This window comes from Rousettus aegyptiacus, unplaced genomic scaffold (genome assembly GCF_014176215.1).
Source record: "Rousettus aegyptiacus isolate mRouAeg1 unplaced genomic scaffold, mRouAeg1.p scaffold_m13_p_6, whole genome shotgun sequence".
Taxonomy (NCBI): domain Eukaryota; kingdom Metazoa; phylum Chordata; class Mammalia; order Chiroptera; family Pteropodidae; genus Rousettus; species Rousettus aegyptiacus.
In genome coordinates this window covers 114,509,637-114,523,869 of record NW_023416309.1, presented here as the reverse complement: position 1 = coordinate 114,523,869, position 14,233 = coordinate 114,509,637, and the positions used below count along the sequence as shown (strand labels likewise).

The 14,233-nt window shown below is 67.1% G+C and overlaps 1 protein-coding gene across 2 annotated transcripts in view; it reads right to left on the bottom strand.

Moving 5' to 3' along the window:
- Nucleotides 1-474: 474 nt before the first annotated feature.
- Nucleotides 475-14,233, bottom strand: part of BAHCC1 (BAH domain and coiled-coil containing 1) — a 55,174-nt gene continuing 41,415 nt past the window's right edge. For both annotated transcript variants that reach the window (XM_036222918.1, XM_036222919.1), the window contains exons 12-28: nucleotides 12,141-12,340; nucleotides 11,882-12,018; nucleotides 11,381-11,509; nucleotides 9,411-9,516; nucleotides 8,546-8,816; nucleotides 7,572-7,754; nucleotides 7,195-7,496; nucleotides 6,944-7,051; nucleotides 6,721-6,868; nucleotides 6,511-6,625; nucleotides 6,333-6,408; nucleotides 6,110-6,218; nucleotides 5,509-5,628; nucleotides 5,179-5,355; nucleotides 3,894-5,077; nucleotides 3,003-3,239; nucleotides 475-2,840 (exon numbers count right to left, since the gene is read on the bottom strand). In XM_036222918.1, coding sequence (XP_036078811.1) covers nucleotides 2,634-2,840; nucleotides 3,003-3,239; nucleotides 3,894-5,077; nucleotides 5,179-5,355; nucleotides 5,509-5,628; nucleotides 6,110-6,218; nucleotides 6,333-6,408; nucleotides 6,511-6,625; nucleotides 6,721-6,868; nucleotides 6,944-7,051; nucleotides 7,195-7,496; nucleotides 7,572-7,754; nucleotides 8,546-8,816; nucleotides 9,411-9,516; nucleotides 11,381-11,509; nucleotides 11,882-12,018; nucleotides 12,141-12,340 — 3,809 coding nt within the window. In that variant the 3' untranslated portion in view covers nucleotides 475-2,633. The remainder of the gene's footprint in view (nucleotides 2,841-3,002; nucleotides 3,240-3,893; nucleotides 5,078-5,178; nucleotides 5,356-5,508; nucleotides 5,629-6,109; nucleotides 6,219-6,332; nucleotides 6,409-6,510; nucleotides 6,626-6,720; nucleotides 6,869-6,943; nucleotides 7,052-7,194; nucleotides 7,497-7,571; nucleotides 7,755-8,545; nucleotides 8,817-9,410; nucleotides 9,517-11,380; nucleotides 11,510-11,881; nucleotides 12,019-12,140; nucleotides 12,341-14,233) is intronic.

The window sequence follows — 14,233 nt, the reverse complement described above, 5'->3', positions numbered from 1 at the left end:
TTTTACGATCGAGAGTGTTACTTTTTACGCCTGCACAGACGTCGGTGGAGAAAGTGTTAGTTGAACGAACTAACTCCTGCTTCCTCGCTGAGGGCATCTGCTGTCTGGTCTGCAGACTGGTCCCCGGGCCACAGCACTTTGGGGACCAGCCTTCCTCTTGTGCCTGTGCCCTGTGGGGGTCAACCCCTCCCTCCTATCCTGCAGGGGTGCCTGCCCCAGTCACACAGACTGCTTCGGGCTGGACATCTGTCCCACACAAGTGAGATCTATAAGGAATGGGTCCCTCATCTGGGGAAGGGGTGTGTCGAAGGCCAAGTCCACTCCAAACCCGACCTGGTCACATGTCCCTGAAGGGCTCCACTCTGACCAGTGTGGGGCAGGCTTGGCCCAGACGCCCTGCCCCTGGGGCCTCTGGGAGTTACTGGGCAACACACACACAGCCACTGAGGCAGTTAGGGTTCTGGACCACCGAACACCTGTACAATAGTTTATATATTTATTCTTAAGCAAGTTATCAATAAAAAATTTAATACTAAAATGCCTTTACATAGAGTTTGCTGTTCATAAAACCTTTGTGTTTTTTGTGTTTGTTTTTAGTGTTTACATTGAAAAAAACCCCAACCCTCCTCTTAGTTTACACATTTACAATAGCCGTGCTTCTGCCAGGTGTAGTAGCCAGGTGGGGAGGGGGTGCATCCCACGCACACAGAGGGAAAGGGAGGGAGGGCAAAGGACGGAGAATCCGGCAGAAGAAGGGAAGGACTCGGGAAGAGGGCCGAGGAGAGGGTGCTTGTTCCTTTGCGCTCACGGCCTGGTGCTCGGGGTTGCAAACAGCCTTAGACTCCAATTTCCAAGACCGGGCTGTCCCCACTGTCCCCACTTGGCTGCTGGCCTGGCCTTCTCCATCAGCATCTTCCTCTGCTTCCCCACCGCGAGCAGGACCTCGGCTGCTGTCTCCCCAGACGACCGCCAGGAATGAAATATTGCACTCGTGCCAAGACAAAGGGAGAGTCGGGCGGGAGAGGTAAGCTGGGGTGCAGGGGACCCCCTCCAAGTCCCTGCACGTCCCTTGTTGCCACCAGGAGTGGGAGGAAGGGCGCCCCCCAGGCAGGGCTGTGATGACTTCCTGCTTGGAAAGAAAGGGAGGCCGAGAGGGGCTGGGGTTGGGGTGCTGGGCACCTGTCAACATCGCTTGTTTCCCAGGGACTTGGACTGTGACTGTGTGTCACACGAGAGCTCAACCTAAGGAGCAGTGGCAACCTAGGAGGTTTTCCTGGGCTCCTGGAGGGCCAGGGACCCTCCGTGGAGTGGGACATGGGGAGCACCTGGGCCTTAGTGCCTGTCGGGGACAAGGCTGTTGGGTCACAGGTCTAGCTTGCCCTCTCTGTCCCTTGGCCTCGGGAGAAGCGGAGGTGATGAGTTCTCTGGGTTTACTGGAGCCTGGAGGGCCTGGGACAGCTGCCTGGCACTGTGGTGCCCCGGGTGCTGGGCAGAAGGGCGAACAGCCCCTATGGGTGCTCCCTGTACTCGAGGCCCAGCTGCGGGCAGGAGGGACCTCTGTTCTTACCCCAAGCACCAGCCGCCAGGCCACCGGCCCTGCTAAGTGGCCGTAGAAAAGGCCCAGAAGCCCCAACACGTATTGGTGGGGCTGGTCCTTTCCCTGCTCTGAGCGGAGGCCAGACAGAGGGAAGTCAGAAACAGCTTGGAATATTTGAGAAATAAGATTAAAACATCACTTTTTCGTATCAATACTTTAAAATATTTGTTCATTTCGTTTTGTTTTAAACAGAGGTAAGATACATATGGCTGCCGTCACACTCCCGGGCCGGGGTCCTGGTTTCCATGCGGCCTCTGCAGTCCCTTCTCCCCGAGGGACCCTCGTCGTCCGATCCTCCTCCCAATACTTTTGTTTCCCAGGAGACGGATTCAAAGGAAATAAACTCGAGTGTGACTTCCATCTTACATAGTCCCCCAAGAGAGCAGCGGGAGTAACCCAGGGTCCTGGCCAGCCCCTCCTGTGGCCCCTGGCCCCCCGCCGCCCCGTCATCACAGACACCCCCGTCGGAACTCAGCTAGGCTGAGAAAACAGTGCATTTTCAAAGAAAATTCCCCAGAACAAAATCCCTACACACACACACACGCGCGCGCACGCACACACACCCTCGTCACACATGTGGGGAAAAGAAATCCTTTTCCACTTTTTTTTCCATAAAACTTCCCCGCAGAAATACAATATTTACACAGAGAAATAAATAGACAACACACCTGATTTCTGCTTTCCCTGGTGGGAGACAGTCGGAGGTACTAGGGAAAATATGGCTTGGATTCTAATCTCTCGTGAACTGCCGGTGCGGTGCGGGGAGACAGAGCGGGTGGCGGGGCCCGGGCGGGGCGCGACGGGCTCCCCGACGTCCAGGACTCCGCTTTCCAGGGAGCGTCACAGGAGCGCCCGGACCCTGCCCCGCGGGCTGCGCGCGCGCTCACGCGCCCCCGCTCCCGCTCGGCGCTCGGTGGCGCGGGGCCGGCGCCCCTGCCGGGCACCCGGTACCCGGCACCTGGCACCCAGCTCCCGGCTCTCGGCGCCGCCCCGGCCCCGAGCGCCCGCGCCCCGGCACTGCCCGGCGGGCGCGCGCTCAGCACAGGATGGGCACGCCGTCCGCCGTGACCAGGCGCCCCGTGGCGGGGTCGTAGGTGCCCGCCAGGTAGTAGAGGTCCCGCCGGTCCTGGCACTTGCGGCTCCGCGTCATCTGCTCGTACTGCTCGCGCCCCACGACCTGGCACTTGTGGGAGATGGTCTGCACGTCGTTCTCGTCCTCGTGGCAAGACTGGTACAGCGCGTTCTGCGGGGCCGGGGGAGGGGCGCTCGGCGTTGGCGCCGGCCTCGGCCAGCGCGCCCCGGGCCCCGACCGGCGGCCGCCCCCCGATGGGTCCCGGACCCCGACCCCTAAGCCCGCAGCCTCCCCCCCCCCCCCCCCGGGTCCCCCGGCACCCCAGGCCCCCACCTTCCCATCGCTCTGCCGCTTCCCCAGCTTGGTCTCCTCGGGGTGGTAGAACCACTTGACCTTCACCACCATGTTGCTGCCCCAGGACTCCCACAGGTTCTCGATGCGGCCGATGTAGGGCAGGTTGGGGCGGCCGGCCGACAGGAAGACGGCGCAGTCGCCCACGCGCAGCGTCTCCTTGCCCCGCACGATGGCCTTGTAGAACAGTTTCCTGGCCTTCCCCTTCATGCCGCGTCTCTGCACGGGGCGCAAGCCGGGCAGAGGCGCGGTGAGGGGGCCGGGGGCCTCCGGGGGGCGGTGGGGGAGGTGCGGGAGGGAGAATGGCAGAGGACGGTCTTGTGTGCGAGCGTGTGGGCGTGGGCACCTCGGGGTAAGACAGGGCAGGTCCAGGGCGAGGTCGGCCCTGCACAGCGACCATGAGGTCCTCGGAAGTGGCTCTAAAGCAGTGTTGGCTTTGAGGGCGGGGAGGCCCGGACCCCGTGAGATGTTCACTGCAGTGCACAAGGGCAAAAGCATGAGCCACCACGTGTCCACCGCAGGGCGTCAACAAAGAGAGGTGCCTGCGTCCACGCGATGGCCGTGGTATCCACGTGGAAAGATGCTCAGGGCAACCCTCCCGAGTGGCGCCGCGAAGCCGGACGCGGCGGACACACGAGCCGTGGTGCAGTGCCGTCCATGGCCACGCACGCAGGCCAGGACCCGCACGGGGCTGGCCGCAGCGGCACTGCCTCGTGGCTCATGGTGGACATTTCGTCCTTCCCTGGAGTTTCCCAGTTTTTTGTTGAAATTGAAGGGAATCATCCCAAAAGGGAGGGAGGGAGAGGAGGCGGGGGCACGCGCCAGCCTCCTGGGGCACTGGGCTCCTCGCCGGGCTGCCCGCCATCCACTCACCTGCGTGGGGCTCCCTGACCACTTCCAGAGCTGCCGGGCGGGCAGGAAGGCGGAGATCTTTGGCCGGTTCTCCACGGATGGCAGCCGCTGCCTCCGCGAAACCTCTTTGGCTTTGTTGAAGCTCAGGGCCTCCTTGCGCTTGAGCTTGGACTTGCCACCGCTGGGGCCCGCGCCCGCGCCCCCGCCGGCCACAGCGGCCCTGGACAGGAAGCAGCGCTGGGCGTGCGCGTGGGGGCCGCCGCCCTTGGAGCGCAGGGCCTCGGGCTGGGCCAGCAGGGTGGGCACAGGGTGAGTGAGGCAGGTCTGGAGCAGCAGTGCCCGGTCCTCGTCGTCCGAGCTGTAGGTTGAGCCGTCGTCATCGGAGGAGCAGAGACTGGACGTGGACAAGGAGCCCGAGGAGGAGGAGGTGGACGAGCCAGAGGACGAGGAGGACACGGACAGGCGGGCCAGGAAGCGGGAGGGCACGCCGGGGGCCAGCCCGGGCCCGACCTCCTCCTCGTCCGAGTAGGAGCTGTGGCAGTCACTGTCACAGGGCAGCGGGTACTCGGCCTGGCCCGCAAACTTACGCAGCGCCAGCCCCATGGGCAGTGGGTGGACGGGCGCCCGCCCCTTCCTGTCTTTGCCCATGAGGGCCGGGTGCGTGTAGCTGGGGCTGGGCAGGGGGCGCCCCAGCTTGGGCCCCAGGTCCTTGTCGCCTGCGAGCAGCGCCTTGCAGTTCTTGTTCTTCGGGGAGGTCACGCCCTCGTGGTCCAGCTTGACCAGAAACTCGCCGCCCGCCCGCCGCCGCCCACCCTTCTCCGCCTCCGCTCGCTCGGCCTTCTTGGCCCGCAGCAGCTTGTGGGCGCCCCCCGGCAGGCCCGGGCCGGCCCCGCCGACGAAGGGCGCGTACGAGCTGGCCAGGCTGCTGAAGGAGTCTGCGCGGAAGCCGTTGCCGAACACGGGCGCGGCCGCGCTGTGCACGGGGAACAGCGCCTCGCGGGCCCGCAGCTTCTTGGTGCTGCCGTTGAGCTGGAAGAGGCCCTGCAGCACCCCGGGGCCCTTGCCGCCTGCGCTCGCCGCCACTGCCTTCCTCTTGGTCTGCGCCACCGCCGACCAGCTCAGCAGCGGGCTGCCCCGGCGGCCCAGGAAGTAGTCTGAGGCCCCCGAGGGGGGCTTGGCGCCTGAGGCGAGGAGCTCCGCTTTGCCTGGGGGGAGGCCAGGTAGAGTCAGAGATGCCACCTGGGCCCCTTGCGGCCCCTCAGCCCCAGGGTGCCTTCCCGCCCGGTTCTCGAGGTCCACTGAGTACCAGCTTTGTCTTTGCTGACGGATTTCTTCCCGGGGGTCTTCGAGACTTCAGGGCTGTCGTGCACTTTGGGGGGCAGGCTGGGGGCGGCGGGTTCACTGGGTGGGGGCGCCTCGCAGGAAGCTTTCTTGGTCCTGCGGCAGCTGCTGGACACCAGCAGGGCCGGCGAGGGCTCTGTGCCTGCAGAGCGGACGAGCGGCCTCAGTGCGGTGCTGCCGGGGCCGACCGCCTCCCGCGCCTGCGCCTGGGGAGCCCGCCTGCACCCCGCCTGATGGGCCCGGGAGGGGGGGAGTGAGAGAGGGCACACCCCCACCCCACCCCACCCCCGCTCACACTGGATCTTGAAGTCCGGAGGCAGCAGCCTGATGTTGGAGACAGCGATGTGGCCAGTGTCCCCGTCGTCAAACTCCACCACCACGGAGTCCAGGTCCTCCTCCTCGTCACTGGAGGCGCCTGGGGACAGGGCCCACCTGAGCCTGCAGCCCCGCACTCAGGGCCCCTCTGCCTGACAGGAGGGGCTCCCGGGGCGGGCGCCTGACAAATGACACTGGGACGATCTGCTCCGTGATCACATTCGACCTTGGAGCTGCCACAGCCCCCTCCGCCTCCTGCAGTGCTGCCGGAGCCGCAATATTATGGCCATCCATCACCCCCACCCCGGGGCGCACATGCGATGCGGGCCGGCTCCTCCCCACCCACGTGTGCGCAGACGCACATCTGGCTGAGGCCAGCCTGGAGGCCTTGCACCCCGCCCCCCGCCTGTCAGAGCCCAGGGGCCCCACATGCCCTGCCTGGGGGAAGCCGGGAGATAAGATTCACCCCAGGGGAGCTAGTGACCATGTGACCAGCTCATGACCTCCAGGACCAGGGCTGTGCCCCCTCCCCTGAGGGCAGGGGCTGGCTAGCCCCACTGGGGGCCTTGGGCGTGGCTCACCTCTGACCACGTTCCCTGGGTACAGGCAACGGGACTTCTGGCTCCAGTAGGCACAGACCCTTGTGCCCGGCGGCAGGTACCGGCTGGACTGCGGCTGAACATCGAGCACCTGTGGGAATAGCCAGGGCGGGAGCATGAGCGAGCAGGGAGGAGGGGCACCTGGAGGAATGGGGTGCAGCCGGGCCCACCTCCCCTGGGTCGAGGGCCAGGGACTGTCCCTCACCGCCTCCTGCAGCAGCTGCTCCAGGGAGTATACCCTCTGCCGGTTGCCTCTCTCGCCCTGGATGACGATGCTGTAGCTGAGGGGTACGGGGGGGACGGGGGCGTGAGTCAGACGGGCCTGTGGTCCACAGCCACAGCCCGCCACAGCGGGTCCCTCCCTGCCCACAGCCTGGCCTCACATGTCAGGGGGCTGCAGGGTCCTGACGCTGCCCGCGTACAGCAGACTGTCCTCTTTGGGGATGAGCACGGGCAGCCCGTCCTGCAGGTCTTCCTTGTGGATGGTGCACGAGCGCGCTGGGGGACAGGGCAGTCAGCGCCAGCCCACCCCGCCGCCCGGCCCCGCCCACCCACGCCCCGCCCCCAGGCGCCCGGCCCCGCCCCCCGCTCACCCAGAGCGGCGCTCTGCTCCGCGCTCAGGGGACCACCAGCCTCCTCCTCCCCCTCCTCGTCCTCCGAGAAGCTGCTGCTGTCATCAAACTCAAAGTCGTCCTCCACAGCGAAGCTCTCCAGCAGCCGGCTCACCGCCCGGCCCTTGCCCTGGGGGGCCAGAGGGTCAGCTCCCTGGGGGGGCGGGGGTGGGGCGCCAGGGGTGGGGCGGGGCGGGGATGCTACCTGCTTGCCGGCGGCCTTGCTTGTCATCCTGCCCGCCTTCCTGCCCTTCCCCAGGATGGCCTTGGCGTTGCGGGGTGACAGGGCGATGGACAGGGCCCCGTTCTTCCGCTGTCGGGTGGTGGAAAGGGACAGTGGCGAGGGGGGCAGCAGCCTCCTCGCCCGCGGCAGCCCGGGGTGGACCGGGTCCCCACTGGCCCCGGGTGACCGATGACCCTGAAGTGCGCACTGATGGCGGGGCCGCTGGCTCTCACCCGCAGTCCCGGCTGCAGCATGCTGCTCTTGCGTGTGGCTCTCTTGAGGCGCTCGCTGGCCAGTCTGCTGCCCTCCTCCCGGCAGGCGAAGGCCCGGGTGGGGCTGAAGAGGGCGTCCCTGCCGGGGGTGGACCCTGGCTCTGCCCGAAGGCCGCCTTTGGCCTTGCCCTTGGCTTTCTTCTTGCCTGGAGCTCCTGGGGCCCTGCGCCCCGGGGCCTGCTCCAGCTTGGTGCCCCCCTTGGCCTTCACCGTCCGCCTCTTGATCTTGACCTCGCTCTCCAGGCTGGACAGGCGGCAGGCCCCTGTGGGAGGGAGTGGCGGCCGTCGCAGGGGTGCTGGCCGCCACGCGGCCCCAGCTGCCCCTGCCGCCGGCTTACCTAGCAAGCCCTGCCGCTCCTTCTTCTTCTTGGCCTTCTGGTTGGCCTCCATCTTGACCACGGAGGAGGGTGAGGGCCCCAGCACGGCCACGCCGGCCCCAGCATGCAGTGCCAGCCCAGGCTCCTTGGGGCTTGCTTCTGTCCCCAAGAGACCCTCGCCGTTCTCGCTGTCATAGCCACTGCCTGGGGGGAGGGGGAGCCGGATGACAGGCATCACAGCAGTGCCGTTTGGAGTGCGGTCGGGGAAGCCGATCATTTGAGTGTGTGTGGATATGTTGGGGGGCTGTGGGTGGAGCCCCGTCACTGTCATCCCCAGGCTGCTTTGGGGACCAGGCACCTGGGCTAGGTGTCCAAGGGAGGGTGTTTGCATGGGGACGGGGAGCGGTGAGCCTGTCTGACCTCTTTCTGCCCCGTTTCCCTTCCTTAAGCCCTGGGCAGACGGGAGCACAGCTCTCGGGGCCGGGAACCCCGTCCTGGGGCGGCCCCCTCCCCCTCCGGTCCTGCAGGGCCCTCTCTGCTTCCCGCTCCCCCTTCTCTTCCCCTCGTTTCTGCTCAGGCGAGACCTGGGAGGGGGGGAACCAGGGCGGGGGGGGGGAGGGGACCAGGGCCGGGGGTGGGGGAGCATCCATTTGTCCAGGCTCCCACTTCTGGATGCGTTTGCTGGGGGCCAGATAACCCCTGCGGGTCAGCCTGGCCAGACGTTGCAGGAAGGGAGGCCGATGGGCAAAAGGGCTATTTTTAGCCCCCTTTCCCGGATGTGTCCTGCAGGCCCCTTTTCCTCCCCTTGGCCCTCCGTGTTGGGGGTGGGGCAAGGGAGCAGCTGGGCTCTGCCCTGGAGTGGGGTCTCTTTCCCCAGCCTGCACCAGCCCGAGGTCCTTCCTGATGGCTGTCTCAGCCCCTGCCTGCCCTATCCCCCGGCCCCTCATGACCGTGGCCCAGAGATCCTGACTGTGGCGCTCAGACCGCCGACTTGCCTGCCTCGTGTGCTGCGGCCACGGCCGGCTGAGCTGGGAACTTGGGGGTCTCCCTGCTGCCGTCTTCGCTGTCAGGCTGTGGGTGCCTGGGTGCCCCAGACGCCTTGGTGCTCTTGGCTCGGGATAGCTTCTTCCGGACATGCCCCCCCGGGAACGGGCTGAGGCCGGTGGGCAGCCCCTTGCTCTTACCCTTGGGCTTCAGCTGGGCCACCTTGTGGGCCACGGGGGACGCCAGCTCACTCTGGCCCCGGCTCTTCTTGCGCCGAACCTTCTGTGAACAGGAGGCCGCAGCTGCCCTCACTGAGCCCCACCCGAGGCACGAACGGGGCACTTCTCCCGGCCCTGCCCTCCTGAGGAGCCGCCCCCCAGCCCCAGACTTCCCATCCTACTCAGGCCGGGAGCAGGGAGGCCAGCCCCTCCTCTGGGAGGGATGGCCGAAGTGACAACGCTCGGACCCACCTCTCACCTGTCCCCCTCCCAGGGCCCTGAAATAGAGTGGGCGGGAGGTGCCCATGGCTGGAGGAGGAAGAGGATGCTGGGTCCTGTGGAGGGGCCAATGCCCTCACCTGCCACCCCCACACCAGGTGTGCAGCCGACATGGTGGCCGGCCGCGTGGGCTCTCACCCCTGCTAGTCTTTCTGTGACCACCACGCCCCTGCATTCCTCTCCTGCTGGACTCTAGCCAGCCGAGTCGCCCTGCAGGTCCCGGAGCCAACTGTGCTGTGGGGGCCCTGACGCTGGCCGGCTTGGTCTGCTCGTCTGGACACTGGGACCCCAGCTGGGCGCTGGCGTAGGGCCGGCCTGCCGGCTGCGGCAGGTCGCCTGCACCCTGCACCGAGCGGAGGCGGGGCTGGCGGGGACTCACCGCAGAGCCCACGTAGACGCCCTTCTCCAGTCGGCTCCGCTTCTTTGCGGGCTCCTCACCGCCCCGCAGCTCGGCGCACAGCAGGCTCAGGCTGGACCGCACCGCCCTGGGGGCACGGGGTGGGAGGAGGGCACGGCTGAGCCCCTGGGCCTCGCCCCCCTGACAGTCCCTGTGGTGCGGCCGTGAGTCTGGGAGACGGCCTTGCCCCGTCTCTCCCGGCCGAGGGTCCTGGGGCACACTGGACTGTCGGGGGATGGGGGCGGGGTCCCCGGGCACCCGCCTTCCAGCGAGCTCCCTGCCCACTGGCTAGGGAGGGGCAGCCCAGGGCTCAGGGGCCAGCCGGGACACCGTGTGACCGGGAGCCACGACCTTGGTGTTCCCAGCAGGAAAACAGGTGCCATGACCACTGTGCCTCTCGGCGAGGCTGCATAAGGCCCGTGGTGAGTGCTGGAAGTGGGGTCCTCTACCGGCATCTCCACTGCACCCCGAAGAATGGGGACAGCGGACAGAGAAACTTGTGCCCAGGCTGTGCCTCCCAGCCCCCAGGGACCCCCACTGCTGGGCCAGGCCCCTGAGTTTCGTCCTCGTCCTCACTGTGGGTCCTGAGGGAGGGCACCCTGTACCCCGCTGCCCATCTCCCAGGCGGGGCCTAGAAAGCTGCCGATGCCAAGTCGCAGTTTCCCTGAGCCCCGCAGGTCTGGGGCTGGGGGCTTGGCTGCCTGTCGTTTGCCAGACGGGGGCTGGGCCATCCACCTGCCCCCTCCCCCACCCGCATGGAACGAGTCAGCAGATGGAGGGCCCCGGACTGGCCTTGGGCGTGTGTGGCCGGTCACTGCCTTTCACTTTCCTGCCCAGAGAGTAGGCTGGGCAGGAAGCCGGCCTGCAGCCATGCTTGGCCCCTGGACCCCGCCCTCCCACTTCCTGCTCGGGCCTAACTGCCACAGCCCCTGCAGGGCAGAGCCCCACACTGGGTGGAAGGGGGGTGAGGGAGAGCTCTGCTTCTTGGGGAAGGAGGGGCCTGGACTTGGTTTCCTTGCCTGTCCTGAGGCCACAGCCTTCCAGCCAGGGCCCGGCTCCTGGGGTCAGGGAAGAAGGTGGCCCCGGTGCAAGAGGCGGGTCGGGGATGCCTTGCCAGGACACCCCTACAGGGCCAGACCCCGGCCTCGGCGGGCCCCAGCCTGGCCAGCGGCTCCCGCACACTGGCTGGTCCTCAAAGGAAGACCCCGGGGCCCCCTGCTGGGTGACACCTGGGCAGGGCGGGGGGGACTGCTAGGGGAGGCCCCCCCAGCCATATGGCACGTCCCCTCCGCGGGCTGCACCCGCAGCCGATGCGAGCTCCCCCTCCCCGTAACCTTCTCTGCATTTGCTAATGTTTTGTGACATAAAGCCCTGAGATTAATTTTTTGCCTCTGTCTTAATTGAAGGAACCATTTAGTGCCGATTTAACTATTATTACCAAATCATCAGATTGATGCAGTGCGCACAGGCGTGCGCCAATCGCGTTTGGAGGAGCTCGCAGGATTTATGCAAATGGGCCTGCCGGGAGAGGCAATTTGTAGCCGGGAAGGACAATTATACCAGGCCCGGGAGTGCGCCAACGACTGCAGCGGGCGCGTAATGGATAATAACATCGCGCGGCAGCCGTGAGCAGCACCGCAGCGTGACCAACGGCTTCACACACTGCAGATAAAGAGGCTTTTACGCAACGCTGCCCCGCGCTCGAGGGGGCCGGCGGGGGCGCCGGTGGGGGGTGCACGGCCAGGTGTGCGGAGCTGGTGTGGCCGTGCTCCAGGTCCAGGGGCGCCAGTGGGGAGGAGCACAGCGTGGGCTGGGGGCTGGCAGCGGGCGGAGGGAGGAGCCCCCGCGCCGGACATGCCCCAGGGCCCAGTTCTGGGGGTGGGCAGTGCTGGGTCACCCGCCGGGTGCCGCCCCTGGGGCGCCCGCGTGGTGGCCCCGCACCCAGGACTCACTTGACTTTCTTGCCCTCGGCTCTGGGGAGCGGGCCACCGGGACGCAGGGCGGGCAGCAAGCCGGAGTGCTTGCGTTTCCTCGGCCGGCCGGGACCTCGCCTCGCTGGGCTCCTCGAGCTCTCATCTCTCCTGGCGCCGAAGGGGGGCGGGGTCAGGGGCTTCCACCCACCCCGGCTCCCAGGCCCGGCGAGGCACAGGCCCTCCCAAGTCTTGGCCAGGGAGGCCTGGCCCCCGCTGCCCCCCACCCCCGGTTCCAGCTGTCATGCGCCCTGCCCTGGCCCCCAGCCCCATCTCAGGCTCGACCCTGCTCCCGCCACTGCCCCGGGACAGGGCTCTGCGGGGGCTTCTCTGACGGACGCCTCTCCCTCTCTGCTTGGTTTCTCTCTCGGCGAAGGCCTCAAAGGGCCCCGCCTGGCCGGGCACACGTACACGCGGGCCGACCCCCGCCGCAGGCCGGCCCCTCCCAGCCCCTGCCCGCCCGCCCCGGCGGCCCCGGCGTACTCGTGGTCGCGCCTGCGCTGCAGGCGGGCCAGCTCCCGCTGCTTCTCCTTGTAGCGCCGCTGCAGCTCCGCCAGCTGCACGCGCATCTCGACCTCCTGCGTGTCCAGCCGGTCAATGGCGGCCTTCAGTGGGCAAACCTGGTGGGTGGGAGCACCGGGGTCTGTGAGCCGGCCAGCCCCCCCCCCCCACGGGGCAAGTGGGCGACCCGCCTGCAAACCCATGGCGCTGGGCAGTGGGGTGACCAGGGCCCCCCACTCACGGGCTTGGTCTTGGGGGTCCAGGTGTCCTTGCGCTGCAGGATCTGCATTCTGGGGGTGAGCGCAGGAACTCTGAGAGGGTCGGTGACAGGGGGCTGGGCCGGGCAGGCAGAGCTGTCCAGCTCAGCGGCCTCCACCAGGGACCAGGCGGAGGCCAGTGTGGCCAGGCGCTGCAGGTTGAAGGCTAGCACGTCCTCCTCCTCTGTAGGGGACACGAGGGTCAGTGTGTGCACATAGGCGTCAGGCACACAGTGCCCCTCAGAGACCCTTGATGTCAACTTGCATCTATCGCAGCAGGGCCCAGAGCCGAGGCTGCCTGGCTCCCTGAGACATGAGGACCAGGATGAGGGGCAGGAAGTGGCGGGGAGCCCCCTTTGGCACTGAGGGCCAGGCCGGAGGGCTGGCACGTCCCCGGGACAGGCCCCACCATTTAGGAAAGCCACATGCCTGTCATGCTTCTAACAGAAACTGCCCATGTGTGCTTCCCCAGTCCTGGGGTCGTGAAAACCTGGTCCCAGTGGGGGAGGGTAGCCTCTTGCAAGGTCAGAGCCAGGCCAATGTTTCTGCAGCAAGGAGGCCTAGAGTGGAGACTCAGGACCTCTAGGAAGGGCTAGGGGCAGAGATAGGGAGCGGGGCAGGCCCTGGCAGGCCGCCCTAAAGAAGGGGTACAGCCAAGAAAGGGCCCCGTGGGGTCAGAAGGGGAGCCTGGAGGGGGGGGGTGTCAGGGAGCAGCCGTGATAGGACATATAGCTGGCTCTGCCCTCCACGAGGGCTGGGGACAGCGACACTCTGGCCCAGCGGGCACACCTGACACCCCAAATGGCTCCTAACGCAGGGGAGGAACCAGGCTCTTGGGAAACGGCTGATTCCAGGAGCCAGGGAGGTGCGGGCGGCCGGGCGGTTACACAGGAAGTGCTCGGAGAGGGGTGAGGCCCCATCAGCGCGAATGGCCAGCAAAGGGGTCGAGCCTGACACGTCGACCGTCAGATTAAGCAGGGGCAGTGACAGACTACAGCCGTTGACGAGAACGCGGGGCCATCGCGACATGAGCAGCGGCTCGGCGGGGTGTTCTAAGGGGCACAGGGCACTGCGCCTTCTCAGAGCGCCTCCCCGCGCCATGCGCACCGACTCCAAGGGCGAGGGGCCCGGCCACCCCCGACGGTGCCTCAGCAAAGGGCTGAGCCGGAAGCTCAAACCTCTGGACAGCAGTTCTGGGCCGAGGCCGCAGGACGCTCAGCCCAGAGATGGGGTCCAAGGTGCCCTGGGCCAGGAGAGGGGCTGCAAGCCCCATTTCAGTGAAGAAGTCCACAGGCCCCCTGCTCTCGGGGTCCCTGCCACCCGGGGAAGCCCCTCTGCGCCTTCCTTCCTCATGCTCGGTCCTTACTCCGAGCCTGCCGAGACCCCGCAGTCCCCAGGAGGAGTCTGGGGAGGGTGTCTGCTCTGGGCCCTAAGTAACAGCTGTATGACTCCGTGGTCCCCCCCCCACCCCGGCTGTGGGGAGACGATAACGGCCACACCCCAGGCCTGGGGGGGTCTCCGGTGCCTGGACAGGGGCGGGCATAACCCGGGCAGGTTGCAGGTCCACGGACACAGACGGCCACGGAGGTCAGGCGGGGTAGAGGAACAGCCAGGGGGATTCGGCTGGCAGGCAGTTCAAAGGAGGGGTCTGGGGGCAGGGCAGTGCACCCCGCTGAGCAACCTGGACTGGAGCCCAGGCGGCACGAGCCAAGCAGCTCCTGGCCGAGGCCTGCTGGTGGGGCCAGCGAAGGCTCTGCACGGCCAGCCAGTGAGGGTGGGGCTGGCCCCCACTGGGAGAAAACAGCCTGGGCTCTGGCGGCCACCCACCCTCTCGGACCTGGGGGCCTCCTTACTTCCACCGCCCAGGGCCCCCGGCTGGCCCTTCGCCCACTGCTCTGCCAGCCTGGGGGAGGGGGGACTTCAGAGAGTCCCCTGGAGGGAGGAGGGGGCGGGAGGCCCTGCTGGCCCTCTGGGCCTTTACGCCTCCCTCTGCGCCCCTAGACGGGCTCAGTACCCCACCCGGTCTCTCCTGTGCTCCCAGAGTCCTGCTCTTTGTCGGTAGAAGGAGGCTTGTCTC